This window comes from Myotis yumanensis, unplaced genomic scaffold, assembly GCF_028538775.1.
Source record: "Myotis yumanensis isolate MYYU_CA2020_CCGP unplaced genomic scaffold, mMyoYum1.0.hap1 SCAF_2, whole genome shotgun sequence".
Lineage (NCBI taxonomy): Eukaryota > Metazoa > Chordata > Mammalia > Chiroptera > Vespertilionidae > Myotis > Myotis yumanensis.
The window spans coordinates 165,080,746-165,095,799 of record NW_027223753.1 but is presented as its reverse complement, the minus strand read 5'-3'; the positions used below and the strand labels follow the sequence as shown (position 1 = coordinate 165,095,799).

The 15,054-nt window shown below is 48.8% G+C and overlaps 1 protein-coding gene and 1 pseudogene across 1 annotated transcript in view; one reads left to right on the top strand and one right to left on the bottom strand.

Moving 5' to 3' along the window:
* Positions 1–15,054, bottom strand: part of XXYLT1 (xyloside xylosyltransferase 1) — a 164,686-nt gene that overhangs the window by 129,885 nt on the left and 19,747 nt on the right. The window contains exon 2 of the mRNA XM_070406529.1: positions 2,966–3,113. Within this exon, the coding sequence (XP_070262630.1) occupies positions 2,966–3,113 (148 nt within the window). The remainder of the gene's footprint in view (positions 1–2,965; positions 3,114–15,054) is intronic.
* On the top strand, positions 12,352–14,802 carry LOC139004444 (cold shock domain-containing protein E1 pseudogene; annotated as a pseudogene).

Here is a 15,054-nt window from a genome sequence, read left to right as displayed (position 1 = left end):
TGAAAATGTCATGAGTCACAGCTTTACTGCTGTCCTTTCATATTTTAGTTTAAATGAAGGTTCAATTTTATAGTTTGATATGTTAAAAACACTCCAAAGGCTTTAAATATAGAATATAACTCCTACTTTGCCTAAATTATTAAAAAGCTACATGTTGGGAAAATATAAGATAATCAAGAATAGTGATGATGTTTATGTAGCAGTAAAAGGATAACTGTTTTTCTATTTTAATGTAGTTTTCAGAGTTTCTCTTGTGAATGCATGTTGCTTTTAAAACAGAAAAAGAAGTAAGCATAGTTTAGAGGTAGTCTGAGTACAGAAGGGTGATCCTGATGCCATGGAGGCTGGGGGGAAGGAGAGGCCTGGACACGGAAAAGTAACCTGGATATCTGGGGCAAACACCAGCTGGGACCTCCTCACACATAACTCAGAGCTTTTCTGACTCAGCCTTCCTGGGTGGGACCATGAGCTTATGACCCACCCATGCTCCATTCTCACTTTCCAGGAGAAAAAGAACACTGTGAACCAAAATAGCACCAATTACACAGGAACAAACTCATCAACAAAGCCCAAAACAACAGCAACTTCTATGATTTAAAAAAAGGCAGCAATAAAGAGCCGTGACTAAAACGAGACGGCACTAACGGTGCCTGAAAACAAAGCATCCCGGCCACACTGCAGGAATTCAGTGTGGACGTCCGCACGCGGCCACGTGCCTGCCGCAGCCAGACTGCTCGGCAGAACCCCGCCTGCGGCAGCTCCGGGCTGCTCGTTTCATTTTATGAATGTCAGGTTTTAGTAACTCCTAACAACTCTCTTCTTAGGAAGCAGACTTTGGGCAGCTGTAGAAATGAATCTCTGCCAGCACATTATCATTCGTCTGGAGAACCCCAGGAAAGACTGGCATTTGGGTCTGCCCGCTGCCCACCTCACACAGCTCCTTCCCCACCGTTTGCGGTCCAGAGGCATGGACTGCACTTGAGGGACACCAAGGATCTGATCTACCGCATGCCAGCAAAGCTGGGGCCAAAGCCTTGTCCCTGCAGACATCCCTCCCAGGCATGGCCAGCAGAGCTAGAGCCCAAGCTGGGCAGGACACCCAGAGAGACAGAAGGACAGCAGCCTGGGGCTCCCTAAGCCTTGTCATCCACACTTCACAATTCACTGCCTGGCCCTCCCTGACACAGTGAGGCAGAAATATCTTCTCAACCCAATAATCCACAAGGAGGATTATATATTTCCCCTCCCTCTGGTGCCTCAAAGCATGAGATGGCCTGGAGTCTAGCACAAGGGAGGGAGGAAAAGGAAGGTCAGGCCCTAAGGGTCCATCTAGTCGACACTTTTAAACTAGTTTAATCATGGAACTCTTTGACCAAATAGAATCCTGCTCCAAAGCCTGGTCTACACAGTAATCCATGGGCTCCTAGGAGTGAAGGTGGGGACAGGAGAGGTGGGGTAAGGTAGAACTGCTCTCTCTTGGCTCCCCAAACTACAGAACCCCCAAGGGGGTTCCTGTGGCCCTAGACTCTTCTGATCAAAGCAGCTCACTAGATCAGCCTCATCATTTACAGGTGGGGAAACTGAGGCCTCCAAAGGCAAATGGCTCAGCGAATGGCACACAAGCACTTAGTGGCAGAACTAGAACCAGCATCTGTATCTGTCTTTCTCACCTAGAACCCAGGAGAGCAGGAGCACACCTTCCTCCAGCCTGAGCACCTGCACCAGCCTGCCCAGAGAGAGACACCCCTGCAGCCCGCCTGATGGGTGGAACTAACTGCTACTTACAGAATTAGGCCTCCGTGTCAGACAGCTCTGCCACTTGAATGGCTGTATAACGCTGGGCAGGCCACTCAAGTCCTCAGTCTCTCTCATCTGTCACCTCGAAGGGTGGGTGAGAGGACCAGAGCTGGCAGAGCCACACCTGGTTTCTGTGAAGAATCACAAATGCTTGCTCTTCTCCCCGAGCCCTTGTGGTGAGCTCGTCTCCTCTTTCCTTGGACCCCTGCTCAGGGAAGCTCCTGGGCCCTGGCCTTGCAGCTAAGAGAACATCCAGGGGCCTCCGTCGTGCAGGAGCCTGCCTGGTGGAGACAAAGTCTAGATTTCTCTGTGGTATGACAACCCACCAACAAAGCCCAGCTTCAACCTCCAACTCCTGAATTCCTAGCTTCCCAGGGCCCTCCAAACTGTGGTGTCCTCGACACCCCTTTCACTTCTGGTCAGCTGGGCCAGAGCAGCAGGCCTCCACCAAGTGTCCTGGCTGTCCCCTAGGCAATGACCCCAAAACTCCCCTTCTCACCCCTAAAAGGCTCAGGTCATATGGTTCACCATGGCCAGAAAGTGGGCAATCTCTAGGGCTCCAGAATCAATCAAGGACTAGCTGGAGGAGAAGAATCCAGAACCCTGGGACACCCCTCGAGTGAGGATACCCGCAAGGCTTCTAACCCAAGGACGACCAAACCTGCCAGCACTCCCACACAAGGTGGACCTACCACACACCACATTTCTTCTGCCCTGGAGAGACCAAAGCCTAGTAAATCCTTTACTTGGGTATCAGAGTTTCCAAAAAAAGTCCTATTCAGTCATAATTTGCACCTCTCACATCTAGATTTGATATTTTAAAGTCAGATAAGTACAGATTCAAACTAGAAAGAACAGGGTCACAGATGTGGATGGAGGGTCACCAAGTCCTACCTGCCATTTATCAGATGAACAGAGTCCCGAGGCTGGTTGCATGCAAGGGGCAGGGAGCCCAGCTGCCCTGGACCACACTGCACCACTCATACTGCGGGTGCTATGCAGCCTAGGGCCCTGCCCTTGATTCTCTGTGCAGGAAGCTGTTACATAAAGGGTATTGCTGGCCCCCTCACCCTCTCTTTGTGGAGCTCCTCCAATCAGGGCACTGGCGGTGTTGGGCCCAGGGAAACAGAGGCAAACATCAATACCAGGGGCTAGCGGCCCAGGTTACCTTTGGGCATGATCTGATGCATGGCAACTGAGAGGAAGAAGATGGAGTCGCTGTAGTAGGTCCCGGAGCCAGCGCTGAAGTGCTTCTGCATGGCCTCCACGATGGGGAAGAGCTTGTCGGTCAGCACGGCGACATCGTGGAAGACGACCTGCAGCAGGGCCGGAGGAAACCACAGGAGTGAGCAAACCGGCTCCAGACGCCCAGCACCCACGTGGGCCACAGAGGGAGACACACAGTGCCTCTCCATGGTCACCAGCAGGGCGTCCCAAGTGAGAGCTAAGGAACCGGGAACAATGGGAAAGCAGCAGACGCTGGCTACGGGGACGGGGACTTCAGGCGTGAAGGGTGTGCAGGCACGCACCTGGGGGGTGTAGGGGAAGAGGAGTGGAACGAGGCCAGGAATGGGAGCAGCCCCCAGTCTGCTTTCGGTTTCTGAACTTCAAGCTGGGCCATCCTGAAGGTAGTTCTGTGCCCAGTGACTAGAAACGATGTGGAACTGTCTGGTCCTGAAATTAGGACCCTCAGCACATCTGAGTAGCTGGCCGTGGTGGCCACTACCCATTCCACAGGCCAGCCAGGTGCTCCACTCCCCTGTCCAACAGGGTGCACAGTGGCAGGGGCCCTGGAAAGTGCCTAATGCCACAGGAAATGCATCCATTGACCCAATCAGCACTTCGTGAGTGTCCTGATGTTCTGGAGGTGCTGTGAGGGGTATAAGGAATAAGCTCAGAACATTTAGGGCCCCCCAGAGTTCTGCAGTTTATTCTCACGTACACATACCGATCCCCATGACAACCTGGGACCTCAGTGAGGCGACATCACTATCACAGCTCCCAATTACAAACGAGAGAGCAGATGCTCACAGAGGTTACACTTGCCCAGGGTCACTTCGCTCATATGTAGCAGAGCCAGAACTTGAACACTGGTCCCATTTCCAAGCCCCATGCTCTTCCCACTATAAATGCTCCTTCTTTCCTTAACAGCAACCAAATGGGGAGGAAGACATCAGCAGAACCAGAGATCAGAGTGGACAAAGTACTAATAAGACCCTCATGAGTTGGTTTCCTTATTCGACATTAGTCCATATTGAAGTCCATCCCTCATGGAGCCCCAGCCTCATCCAAGACACCAAGTAACCATGCACTCTGCTCACATATTTCTTGTAAGTTTTCCCTGCTGCTCCATGCTCCCCACAACATCTAGAGCACCCCACTGTGCACAATAAATGCAGCCCAAGACAGAAGCCCAGATATCCTTCTTCCCCTTCCCCCCTCACAAGAGATCTGCTGAAGACCCTTCCACCTCCCTCTTCCCGGGCAGCCAACAGAACAGGACAAGCCTGGAGGTTGCCACATGCTGCTCAGCCACCACCACACTGACCCCAGGGACAAGGCCCTCCCTGAACAGGGCGCCAACAGCGAAGGAGAGGTCACGCGAATCCCCTGACAGGCTTGCGTCCGTTGTCAGTGGCCATGCCAGCAGGAGAACACACAGGTGTGGGTGGTGCCTGAGAAGTTCTCAGGCAGGTAGGGTGCACTGTGCCATTCGCTCTGCCCAGGTCCCTTCCTGGCCCAGTTCCACGGTGCCCCCTGCCCAGCCTGCACTCCCCGAGCCTTCGGTTGTCGAGCCTCTCAGAGCCCTGCCGTGGTGGTAAGCCACCCTGCCTGCTTTTCCCTGCTTTAGGTTCTGCTTTTGGCCAGAAACCTGTTTTCATCTGAGCTCACTTAAGTGTATGCTTTTGTCCTTAGGTCTACTTAAATTTCTAAAATACTATATTAAACCCAGAGAAACTTATATGGCATTAGTCCTCATCATTCCCCAACTATAACCCTTTAAATCTTTTATGTCTTTAGAAAAGTCTTTTTTAAATGTCTTGACATTTCCAATGTACTACTTTCCTTTACCCTTTTTCTGACTGCTTTTTTTTTTCTTATACTTTGACTTTTTCTTTTTTGTGGCCTCTTAACCTGAGATGGGAATTCAGGCCAGCTCCACAGCTTCCCAGCAGATACCAAATTATATCTCTCTCCTCCCACCCACCAGGACCTGCCTGCACCCCCGTGACTTCCTGACTACACAGGCATCACAAACCCTGACAGGTGTCCCTGCCATGCCCCCCTCCAACCGCTTCTAGTGTGCCTCTCGAGAAATCTTCTATCCATACAGACTCACTTCTCTCTTTCCTTGGCTTCACATCCTCCTAGGGCTCCTCACGGCCCTCGGTTGTAGTCCAAAAAGCGTGGCCCATGGAGGCCCTGCACTAGCAGCTCTGGCTATCCACCCTTCCCACCCTCCCTCCTCCAGGGATGGGGCAGAACTAAATCCAGCAGTCCTCACCCTGCCCACCACAGTGTGGTGTCCTATGTCCTTGTATATTTGTACCAGCTCTTCGAACTGTCTGGAGCCCCCTCTCCCAGGCCTACCCCTTCCTGCCAGCCCCCATCCGCCTGATAAACTCCTACCCAGTCTTCCAACCTTGCTTGGACACCTACCCCAGCCTTTGCACAGCCTCCCACGGCTCATCACGCCCTCGTGTGCACCCTGTATCACACAGCGGGCGGCTCCACCTCCCTGTCTGGCTCCTCTGCAGCTCTGCTTCTCTGTCCGCTGATGGGCACTCCTTGAGGCCAGAAGCTGTGACTGGCTTTGTGTCCTATGCCTGGCCCTTGGCCCCATGGCAGGCCACGAATCAGTACAGGTTTGCTGAACTAAATGAACCGCACTTTGGGCAACTTACTAAACCTCTTTGAGCCTCAAATACAGACATGATAACACCTACCTCCTATGGTGGCTGCTAGGACCACCTGGGACAGGCAGATAAAGCGCCGGCTCAGGGGTTGCCATGCTGCCCTTATTAGTCCTGAGTGTTGGCATCCTGCCCCCACCTCCCTCCACGGTCCCTGAACCCCTCTCCTCGCAGATCAGTCTTCACTCATGAGCCAGCTTTTCCCTGTGAGCCTCATTACACTTCCAAACCACTGCTGGGACCTAGAGTTTTACAAGAAACTGGAGCTGACAAGAGGGCTCTCACAGAAATAGAAGCCTCTGCATTCATTAAAAAAGGAGAGAATGGGTATGTGTAAACACACACACACACACACACACACACACACACACACACACACACCCCGAGCAGGGCCTGCCACAGCCAAGACAAGAGACACAGAGATTTCAGCAGCCAGATCCCCCCTACTCAAGCCCCCATCTCACCCAAAGTTTCACAGGAGACAATCACATCCCATCGGCATTAATGGATTTATGAGGACAGACTGTACTTAGTACACAGTTCCAAATGCTGTACGGTAAAGCCTGCTCCGGTGAATATTTCATATAATAAATCTACTTACAAGTAAATTAATATGTTCCATGGAGTACACTTTATGCAGCAAGAAGCAAACCACAGACACTGCAAGTGTGAATCACAACACCCAGGCCTCCCAATGTCTAAAATAGGTTGCAAACCATGATCTCCTGAGGGCAAGGCCTGAGTATGGCACTCTGAGGCCCCTGCCCTGCCCAGGGTCTAGTGCCAGGGAGGCGCAAAGAAGCAAGAGCAATGGAAAAAGAGAAAAATAGAGGGCAAGGGGCAGAGAAAATGCCACTCTCCCTCCGTTCCTCCTCCTTTCAAATCCCTCACATCAGAGGCGGCAAAAAGAATTACCATGTAACCTAGAAAACCAGGAATATAAGGTGATTCCCATATTGAAGGCAATTGGCCAATGAGACAGACCCAAAAGAGTGGTTTGCATCAGCTTGACTACATGATTTTTTTTAAAGAATAGTTTATTTAGCCCAGCTGGTGTGGCTCAGCAGTCAACCCAGGAACTTAGAGGTCACCAATTCGAATCCCGGTCAGGGCACATGCCAGGGTTGTGGGCTTGATCGCCAGTAGGGGTGCATGCAGGAGACAGCCATGTTGCTCTTCTCTCATCCCTGTTTCTAGCTCTCTATCCCTCTCCTTTCCTCTCTTTAAAAATCAATAAAATCATACTTTTTTTAAAAAAAAAAGAATAGTTTATTTATTTTAGAAAGACAGGAAGGGGGAAGGACCAGAGAGAGAGAAACATCAATGAGAGTACATTGATCGGCTGCCTCCTATACCCCCCTTACAGGGGATCGAGCCACAACCTGGGAATGTGCCCTTGACCAGGAATCGAACTGGCAACCCCTGGTGCACAGGATGACTCCCAACCAACTGAGCCACACCGGCCAGGACTTGACTATGTGATTGTTAGGGAAATAGATAAAAAGTCAAATCACCATTTGTGTTATATATGTATATTATATATTATATTATATAACATATTATATTATATATATTCATTTATATGTATATTTAACATAAAATTATGTTAATTATAAAATACTAGAGGCCCAGTGCGCAAGATTCATGCATGGGTAGGGTTCCTAGCGGTGGCCAGGACCTCCCTTCCCCTGGCTGCCTGCCACCGCTGCCAGCCGGGGCCTCCCTTTGGCCAGCCGGCCCTGCCCCCTGGTCGAACTCCCAGTTGAGGGGACAATTTGCATATTAGGCTTTTATTATATAGGATTATTTCTCCAACACCCAGATAACAAAATGATTTATTTTTGAACTCTTCATGTGCATCCTCACCCATAGGCCTTTACCAACCCTAGAACCCAGCTAAGTCATCCAGGCCGTTTTCCAGAACACATCATCCTGGTCATCCTTGTAAGATGTTAGCTACAGCTCCATGTGAAATTAAGTAGGATGTTGTCATTGGAAACGGCATCCCAACCCACAAGAACCCATGTTCATGTCATTAAGGCAGTTGGGTTTTCCATAAGCCTATAGTCATATATTTGTAGCCACTAACTACCTTCCTTTAAGTGATTTTTAGAGGCTCACTTATAGCAATATTCCACATTTATACTTATGAGATCAAACCCCCAGGAATGACTAAATCTGTTCCATTTCTTTGCCTCCTTTTAGTCTTAATGAATGCTGCCATGTGACTTCTAGAAGCACCCAAATTCAGTATGACAGGTTGTTTCAGGCGAGGTGTTCTCCTGCTGTCCTTTGCTGTCCGAAGTAAAGCATGCAGCTGAGAGGGCAGTGTGTAATGTGAGATTTGAAAAGTCTCGCCTCGTTTAATAAAGGGCAAGGTGGGGATGGGGGAGGGGAAAGGCTTGCCTCATAGCCACCATGCACAGCACATTCCCAACACTCCCAGCATGGGGAGGCCAGAGCAACCAGAACAAGCCCGGTGCCAGGCACGGGCAGACGTTTCTGCGAGCCTGGCCCTGGGCTTGCTGGCAAAGAAGGTCTGAAGAACCAGGCCACTGCTCCCCTAAACATTCACCGGGGACATAAAGCCATGCCAAGCCTGAGCTCAGCTTGGTGGAGAAAACTCATTTATCACTTGGCGTGCCCCACTGGGAACCAGGTCACGCCATGCTCCGGAGGAGCCAAGAAGGGAGGTGGCAGGAGCTGGCCCAGCGCACAGGGAGATGCCAGGTTTCCAGGAAACACTAATGCCACTTAAGGAACAACAGCTCCTCCAGCCACAGACAGCAGTGCTCAGCCAGAGGCTGAGCTGAGCTGCTGAAGAGAAGGGTGACAGTGAAAAGCTCTGGGGAACCTACCCACACCTAACATTCCTGGCGCACCCTCCACATGCTGGAACCAGCTACTGCGGGAACAGCAAACAGGAGTCCACTTGCCCCGAGGGGCTGCCTGGAATGCTGGGTAGGAAGGATTCTGTGGCAACGTCTGGACTCGCCAAGAAAGTGTGCCATCATCAACGGCCATGGGTAGACAAACTCCCCCTCCCCAAAGTGGAGCCATCACCCCAACTCTATGGGCACCCAGCTTGGCTGAAATCATGCCAGCGATAGGAAATGGGTGCCTTCTGAGAGTCAAACACAGGCAGGCATGGGGCTCACAGTTCTAGGTACTTACTCCAACACTTAATTGTCTGACAACCCAGGTCAATTACTTAAACTCTACTTCCTCTATACAGTGGAGAAATGGTGCCCATCTCAGAGGGCTTTTATGAGGACTGCAGTAGGAGCTCAATTAAGGACAGCTGACATAATCATCCCACCCCAATGCAATCAAAATGCCTTTTCCATGCAAGAACACCTAGATCTGAGAAAAGAATACATTCTGTAATAAAGAGCCCAAGATATACCACATGCCAATAATCGGAGCTGCCTGGCTCTGAGGTGCTCTGACTAGGGTGGAAGGTGGTCCTAGGTCCTGCCTCCTTCGACACTCAGTCCACACCCTGGTCCCCCCTCGGGCTGCCCAGTTCTCAACCAGAAGGCTCCTCCCACACTCTTCATGCTTAGCATAAAGTAGCTATTTGCAAATCATGCCTCTAAAATTACTAAAACAGTCCATACCAGTAGGTAGATTAAACACAATTTTTATTAAAGAGGTGCTAATATATCAGAAAAAGTCACTAAGTGAGGATATCTGCCTCACAATTAGAAATAATTTGTTCCCTGTGTTGGTTCCCTGCACATAAACCTCCCCCAGCCGGGCCGGGCACCAGGGAAGATAGGAGGAAAGCTCTCCTTCAGTTCAAGAAGCAGGGCAGGTTGTCAGGGACATGACGGGTATTTGGCATGTTCCCAAACAGGAGCTGCTTGTGCATTCTCGGAGAGAGGGGGTCTCCCACCACCCCCTGCCCACAGCGCTCCTGAACGAGCATCACAGAGTGGCTGCTCTGAGGCCCTGGATGAGAACAGAGTGGGCCCCACCACAGGCTGGTCAGTTCCCCAAAATGCATTCCTAACCTATGTGATCTTCGTAATCAATTCCAACAGGAACTGGAGGGAAAATGCTTTTTTGGAGGAAAAGGTTACTTTCTCATCTACTTGCACTATCAATGCAAGAAAAATCTAACAGACGGGTCGTTTTCAATGCCACAAACATGCCAAACACTTGTACACCTCAGGGCCTTTGCACTGGCTGTTCCCTCTTGCAGAAGGATCCTCCCAGAATCTTCAGATGTCTAGGTCCTTCACGTGATTCAGGTGTCAGTCAACTCCTGAGATCTCCCCCCAGCCCCCCCAAACACACACACACACTCCTGGCTATTCCATGTCCAGATTTATTTTCTCCATAGCATTGTCACCACCTGACATGTATTTTTAAGTGTCTAGTCATTTACCACGTGTCTCTTCCCAGGCCGACCAGCCCATAGGGCACCATGAAAGAGGGATCTGGTCTGTCTTGCTCACTGCTATGCACCCAGCTTTAGCAACGCTGCACACACAGTGGAAGCTCAGCAAATGCCTGCTGTAAGAAGGAATGAGCAAACAGATGAGCAGAGATAAAAGCATCCAGAGGACAAAGCACAGGACAACCTGCTCCAGGACACAGTGCTGACTCCGCAGGGCCTGTTCCTGGGAGACCTGAGAATCCGCAGCCCTTTCCCAACCCCGGGACCTCCCTAGGTGTGGCACATACTTCCCATCTCCATCCCAGCCTTTACCCAAAGGAGAGGAATTTCTTCCCCGAGGTTTACTCTAAACCTTCAGGAATATGAGTCTTCCTGTCACCTTTAACCTGCTGGTTAGAACGTCTGTAAGGCTGGGCTGCAGTATCTCACTTTGTCACTAGGAGCTGTTGCCTAATAAATTTTGTACCCAACCTGCAAGCTGCTTCAGAGAAACTATGCCTATATTTTAATATTATTCCTGAAATTGTATCTTCAAAGGTGTTTCCTTAAATGAAGTTTTCCTGGACTAGGAAGTGATAGATAGATAGATAGGTAGGTAGATAGATAGATAGATAGACAGACAGACAGACAGATGACTGGATGATACCACTTATCAGTGCTTCTTCACCACCTCCAGTAAGTTTAACTCTCTTTAAAACCAAAAATCTCCCAGGACAAATAAAAAATGCTCTGAATTTGTTGGTTTCAAATGAGAAAGCTAAAAATTACCATTGATGTATAGTTTTTTATAAGGAAAATACAAATCCACAGTTTGGGCCCCTCTGTAATGTGACTTTTCTCGCTTCTGCAAGACATCCTAGAGCAGCGGTCGCCAACTGGTGCTCTGTGAGGTCCAAAAGGTTGGCGACTGCTGTCCTAGATATAATTCCATTTTGTCAGGCAGACCCACAAGCAGCTGAAGAGGAAAAAAAGAAACCTGCCGTCGAATTTCCAAAACCCATCCTCACTTTACTGACAGCTCAAAAGCTACAGCACTTCCTGCCGTCCTCGCGACGGGTGTCCAGTCACCACAGAACACCTTGTCTGGTCCTCCTCCCCCTCATCTCCAACTCGCACTTTCTGCAGCCTCGCAGTTAACCGGGTCTGCAGTTAACGTTAGGACATCTACCAGATTCCCAACACTTCACCAGAGGTGAGCCATATTCCAGTTCTCTGAAACCTTGGTATGAGCAGGGTAGGGTAGGACGAGGAAGAATGTAACATGAGGCAGGCCCACACCTGTGGGAAGGCCGCCCAGACAGAAGGTGATGGAGGGCCCAACACCAACAGGAGACGACCAGGAGGGTGGCCGGGATCCGAGCTCTCGCTGGGGAGTCTTGTAAAATGCAGACTCCTGGGGTCCTGGCCCAGCCCGGGCATTCTGAGCCAAGGTCTAGGGTGAGACTCAGAAATCTTCATTTAAAAACCACCCCAGGCCTAGCTGGTTTGCCTCAGTGGATAGATAGAGTGTTGGCCTGCGGACTGAAGGGTGCCGTGCTCGATTCTGGTCAAGAGTGCATGCCTGGGTTACAGTCTTGATCCCCAGTGTGGGGCATGCAGGAGGCAGCCGATCAGTGATTCTCTCTCATCATTGATGTTTCTCTCTCTCTCCCCTTCTCCTTTCCTCTCTGAAATCAATAAAAATAAAATTAAAATTAAAAATTAAAAGACTGTGGTTGAAAAAAAATAAAATAAAAACCAGGCCAGGCCTGCAACTCTCACGAGAGAAGCGAGATTTATTCCTACATACCGGGCCCTGCTGCTTATGGCGGCGCTGGCGAGGGGGAGCTGAGCTGTGGGCATGAAGTGTAACAGAACAGACTTCACCACCTGAAACGGCTGCTTCAAGTCCAGATCAGGCAAAGAACAAACCGTGAAACAACCAACAAGACCAAAGAAGAGTGCACTTAAGTTGAAGACACAACACTTGATCTGAAACAAGAAGTCTGTGCCTATTCAAGAGCTCTGAACGAGCACTTCCCGACGCTGCTAATAGTCTTTGTTTTCTTCAGTGCTACGCTGTGAGACTGCCTGGTGCAGCGGCAGTTGCATTCTTTATGAGCTTGATAGATCATTTTCTCTCACTCTTTTTCTTTTTTTTAATACTAGCAACTTTCTTCAGCCTTTGAAACGTGAGCTGAAAAAGAAGGATCAGCAAATGCTACTGAAAGTGCAATATTTGATTATCACGGCGAGATGAGCTTTGATCCAAACCTTCTCCACAATAATGGATGCAATGGGTACACCGATGGTACTTCAGCAGCACTGCGCAAAACTGGGGTGATTGAAAAACTGCTAACCTCTTAGGGATTTATTCAATGTTCAGAACGTCAAGCTAGACTTTTCTTCCACTGTTCCCAGTATAATGGCAACCTGCAGGATTTAAAAGTAGGCGATAATGTTGAATTCAAAATATCATCTGACTGGTGGACTGGGAAACCCATTGCTGTTAAATCTTACTGGTGAAGATAAAGCAAGAAATCCTCCCTGAAGACCAAATAAATGGACAAGATGTGTTTTATCTGACTTACACCCGTGAAGACAGGGAAGGGAACGTTTAGTTGGAAACCGGAGATAAAATAAATTTTGTAACTGATAACAATAAACATACTGGTGCTTGTAAGTGCTCGAAACATTATGCTGTTGAAGAAGAAACAAGCCGGCTGTCCGGGAGTAGTTTGTACCATGAAGGAGGTGTTTGGCTTTATTGAAAGAGGTGCTGTTGTAAAAGAGATATTCTGTCACTATCGTGAATTTAAGGGTGGCTTAGAAGCCTTCCAGCCTGGAGAAGAGGTGGAATTCACAATCAAGGACAGAAATGATAAAGAAGGTGCAACAGATGTCAGACTATTGCCTCAAGGAACAGTCATATTTTAAGCTATCAGCTTTGAATATTTTGAAGGAACTGTATCCCAAAGTTACCAGTAAAAACCAGAATGACCCATTGTCAAGATGTTAAAGTTAATTTTGTGATTCCTAAAGGACTTCCCTTTGGAGACAAAGATACAAAATCCAAGGTGACCCTGTTGGAAGGTGACCATGTTAGGTTTAATATTTCAACAGATCGACCTGACAAATCAGAACGAGCAAGCAACATAGAAGTTCTATCAAATACATTTCAGTTCACTAATGAAGCCAGGGAAATGGGTATAATTGCTGCCACGAGAGATGGTTTTGGTTTCATCAAGTGTGTGGATCGTGATGCATGCATGTTCTTCCACTCTAGTGAAACTCTGGATGGGAACCAGCTCCATATTGCAAATGAAGTAGAGTTTACTGTGGTTCCTGATATGCTCTCTGCCCAAATAAATCATGCTATTAGGATTTAAAAACTTCCCAAGAGCACAGTTTCATTTCATTCCCATTCAGACTATTGTTTTCTGGGCACTGTAGAAAAAGAAGCCACTTTTTCCAATCCTAAAACCACTAGCCCAAATAAAGGCAAGAAAAGGGGGCTGAGGATGGTATTGCTAATGATGATTGTGGAGTGAAATTGACTTTTCAAGCCAATGATGTGGATGGATCTACTTCTCCTCAAATAGGGGATAAGGATGAATGTAGTATTAGTGACAGAGGCCTGGACAAGAGACTGCAACCTGTGTGTGACTTTGGGGTCGTAATTCTAACTCCAAGAGGCTCTTGGGTTATGTGGCAACTCTGGAGGATAATTTTGGATTTACTGAAACAGCCAATCATAATAAGGAAATCTTTTTCCATTAGAGTGAGTTCTCTGGTGATGTCGACAGCCTGAAACTGGGAGACATGGTCAAGTACAACTGGTCCAAAGGCAAAAGCAACAAAGTCAGTACAGAAAAAAGTCAACAAAACACACTCAGTGCATGGCCTTACTGAAGAAGCAGATCCTACATCTACTCTGGCAAAGTCATTCGCCCCTTGAGGAGTGTTGATCCAACACAGACCGAGTACCAAGGAATGATTGAGATGGTGGAGAAAGGGGATATGAAAGGTGAGGTCTATCCATCTGGCATAGTTGGAATGGCCAACAAAGGAGATTGCCTGCAGAAAAGGGAGAGTGTCAAACTCCAAGTGCGAGTCCTGGGTCAAACTGCACAGACTATGGTGCACAGCATCACGCCTCTGCGTAGGGCCACTGTGGAGCGTGTGAAAGATCAGTTTGGCTTCATTAACTGTGAAGGAGGAGACAGCAAGAAGCTCTTTTTCCAGGTGAAAGAAGTTCAGGATGGCATTGAGCGACAGGCTGGAGATGAGGTGGAATTCTCAGTGATTCTTAATCAGCACACGGGCAAGTGCAGCGCTTGTAATGTGTGGCGAGTCTGTGAGGGCCCCAAGGCTGTAGCAGCTCCACGACCTGATAGGTTGGTCAATCGCTTGAAGAACATCCCCCTGGATGGTGCCAGTGCCCCTCGCCTAATGGTTCTTCCTCAGGCCAGGGGACCAGACAACTCAATGGGACTTGGTGTAGAAAGAAAGATCTGTCAGGCTGGTGTCACTGACCAACCACATCCACAAAGCACATCATTAATCCCCGGTGATCAAGTTGGGGGGATTCTGGTGAAGGGTTCTAAATATCTCCCTCTTCATCAATCCCGAAAATCTGGAATACTTATTCTATTGAGCTATTGCACCAGTTTTGAATACCTTCCTCATGTTATGTTTAAAAAATAAATAAATTTAAGAAAACCATTTTAAAATTTAAAAAAAATAAAAACCACCCCAAGTGATTTTGTGGCAGACACTTTGAAAAGGGAAGTGGCAGATGTGCCCCCTAAGTCGGACTGCCTCAGGGTAAAGGCTGGGTTCAGCTCTGGGAATCAGACTGCAGGGGCTATGGGAAAACTTCTAGAGGGTCCAAAGGAGAAGACCAAGGTGGCAAAAAGTCCAGAATCATTTTACTGGGAGCAGCTGAAGGATCCGTGG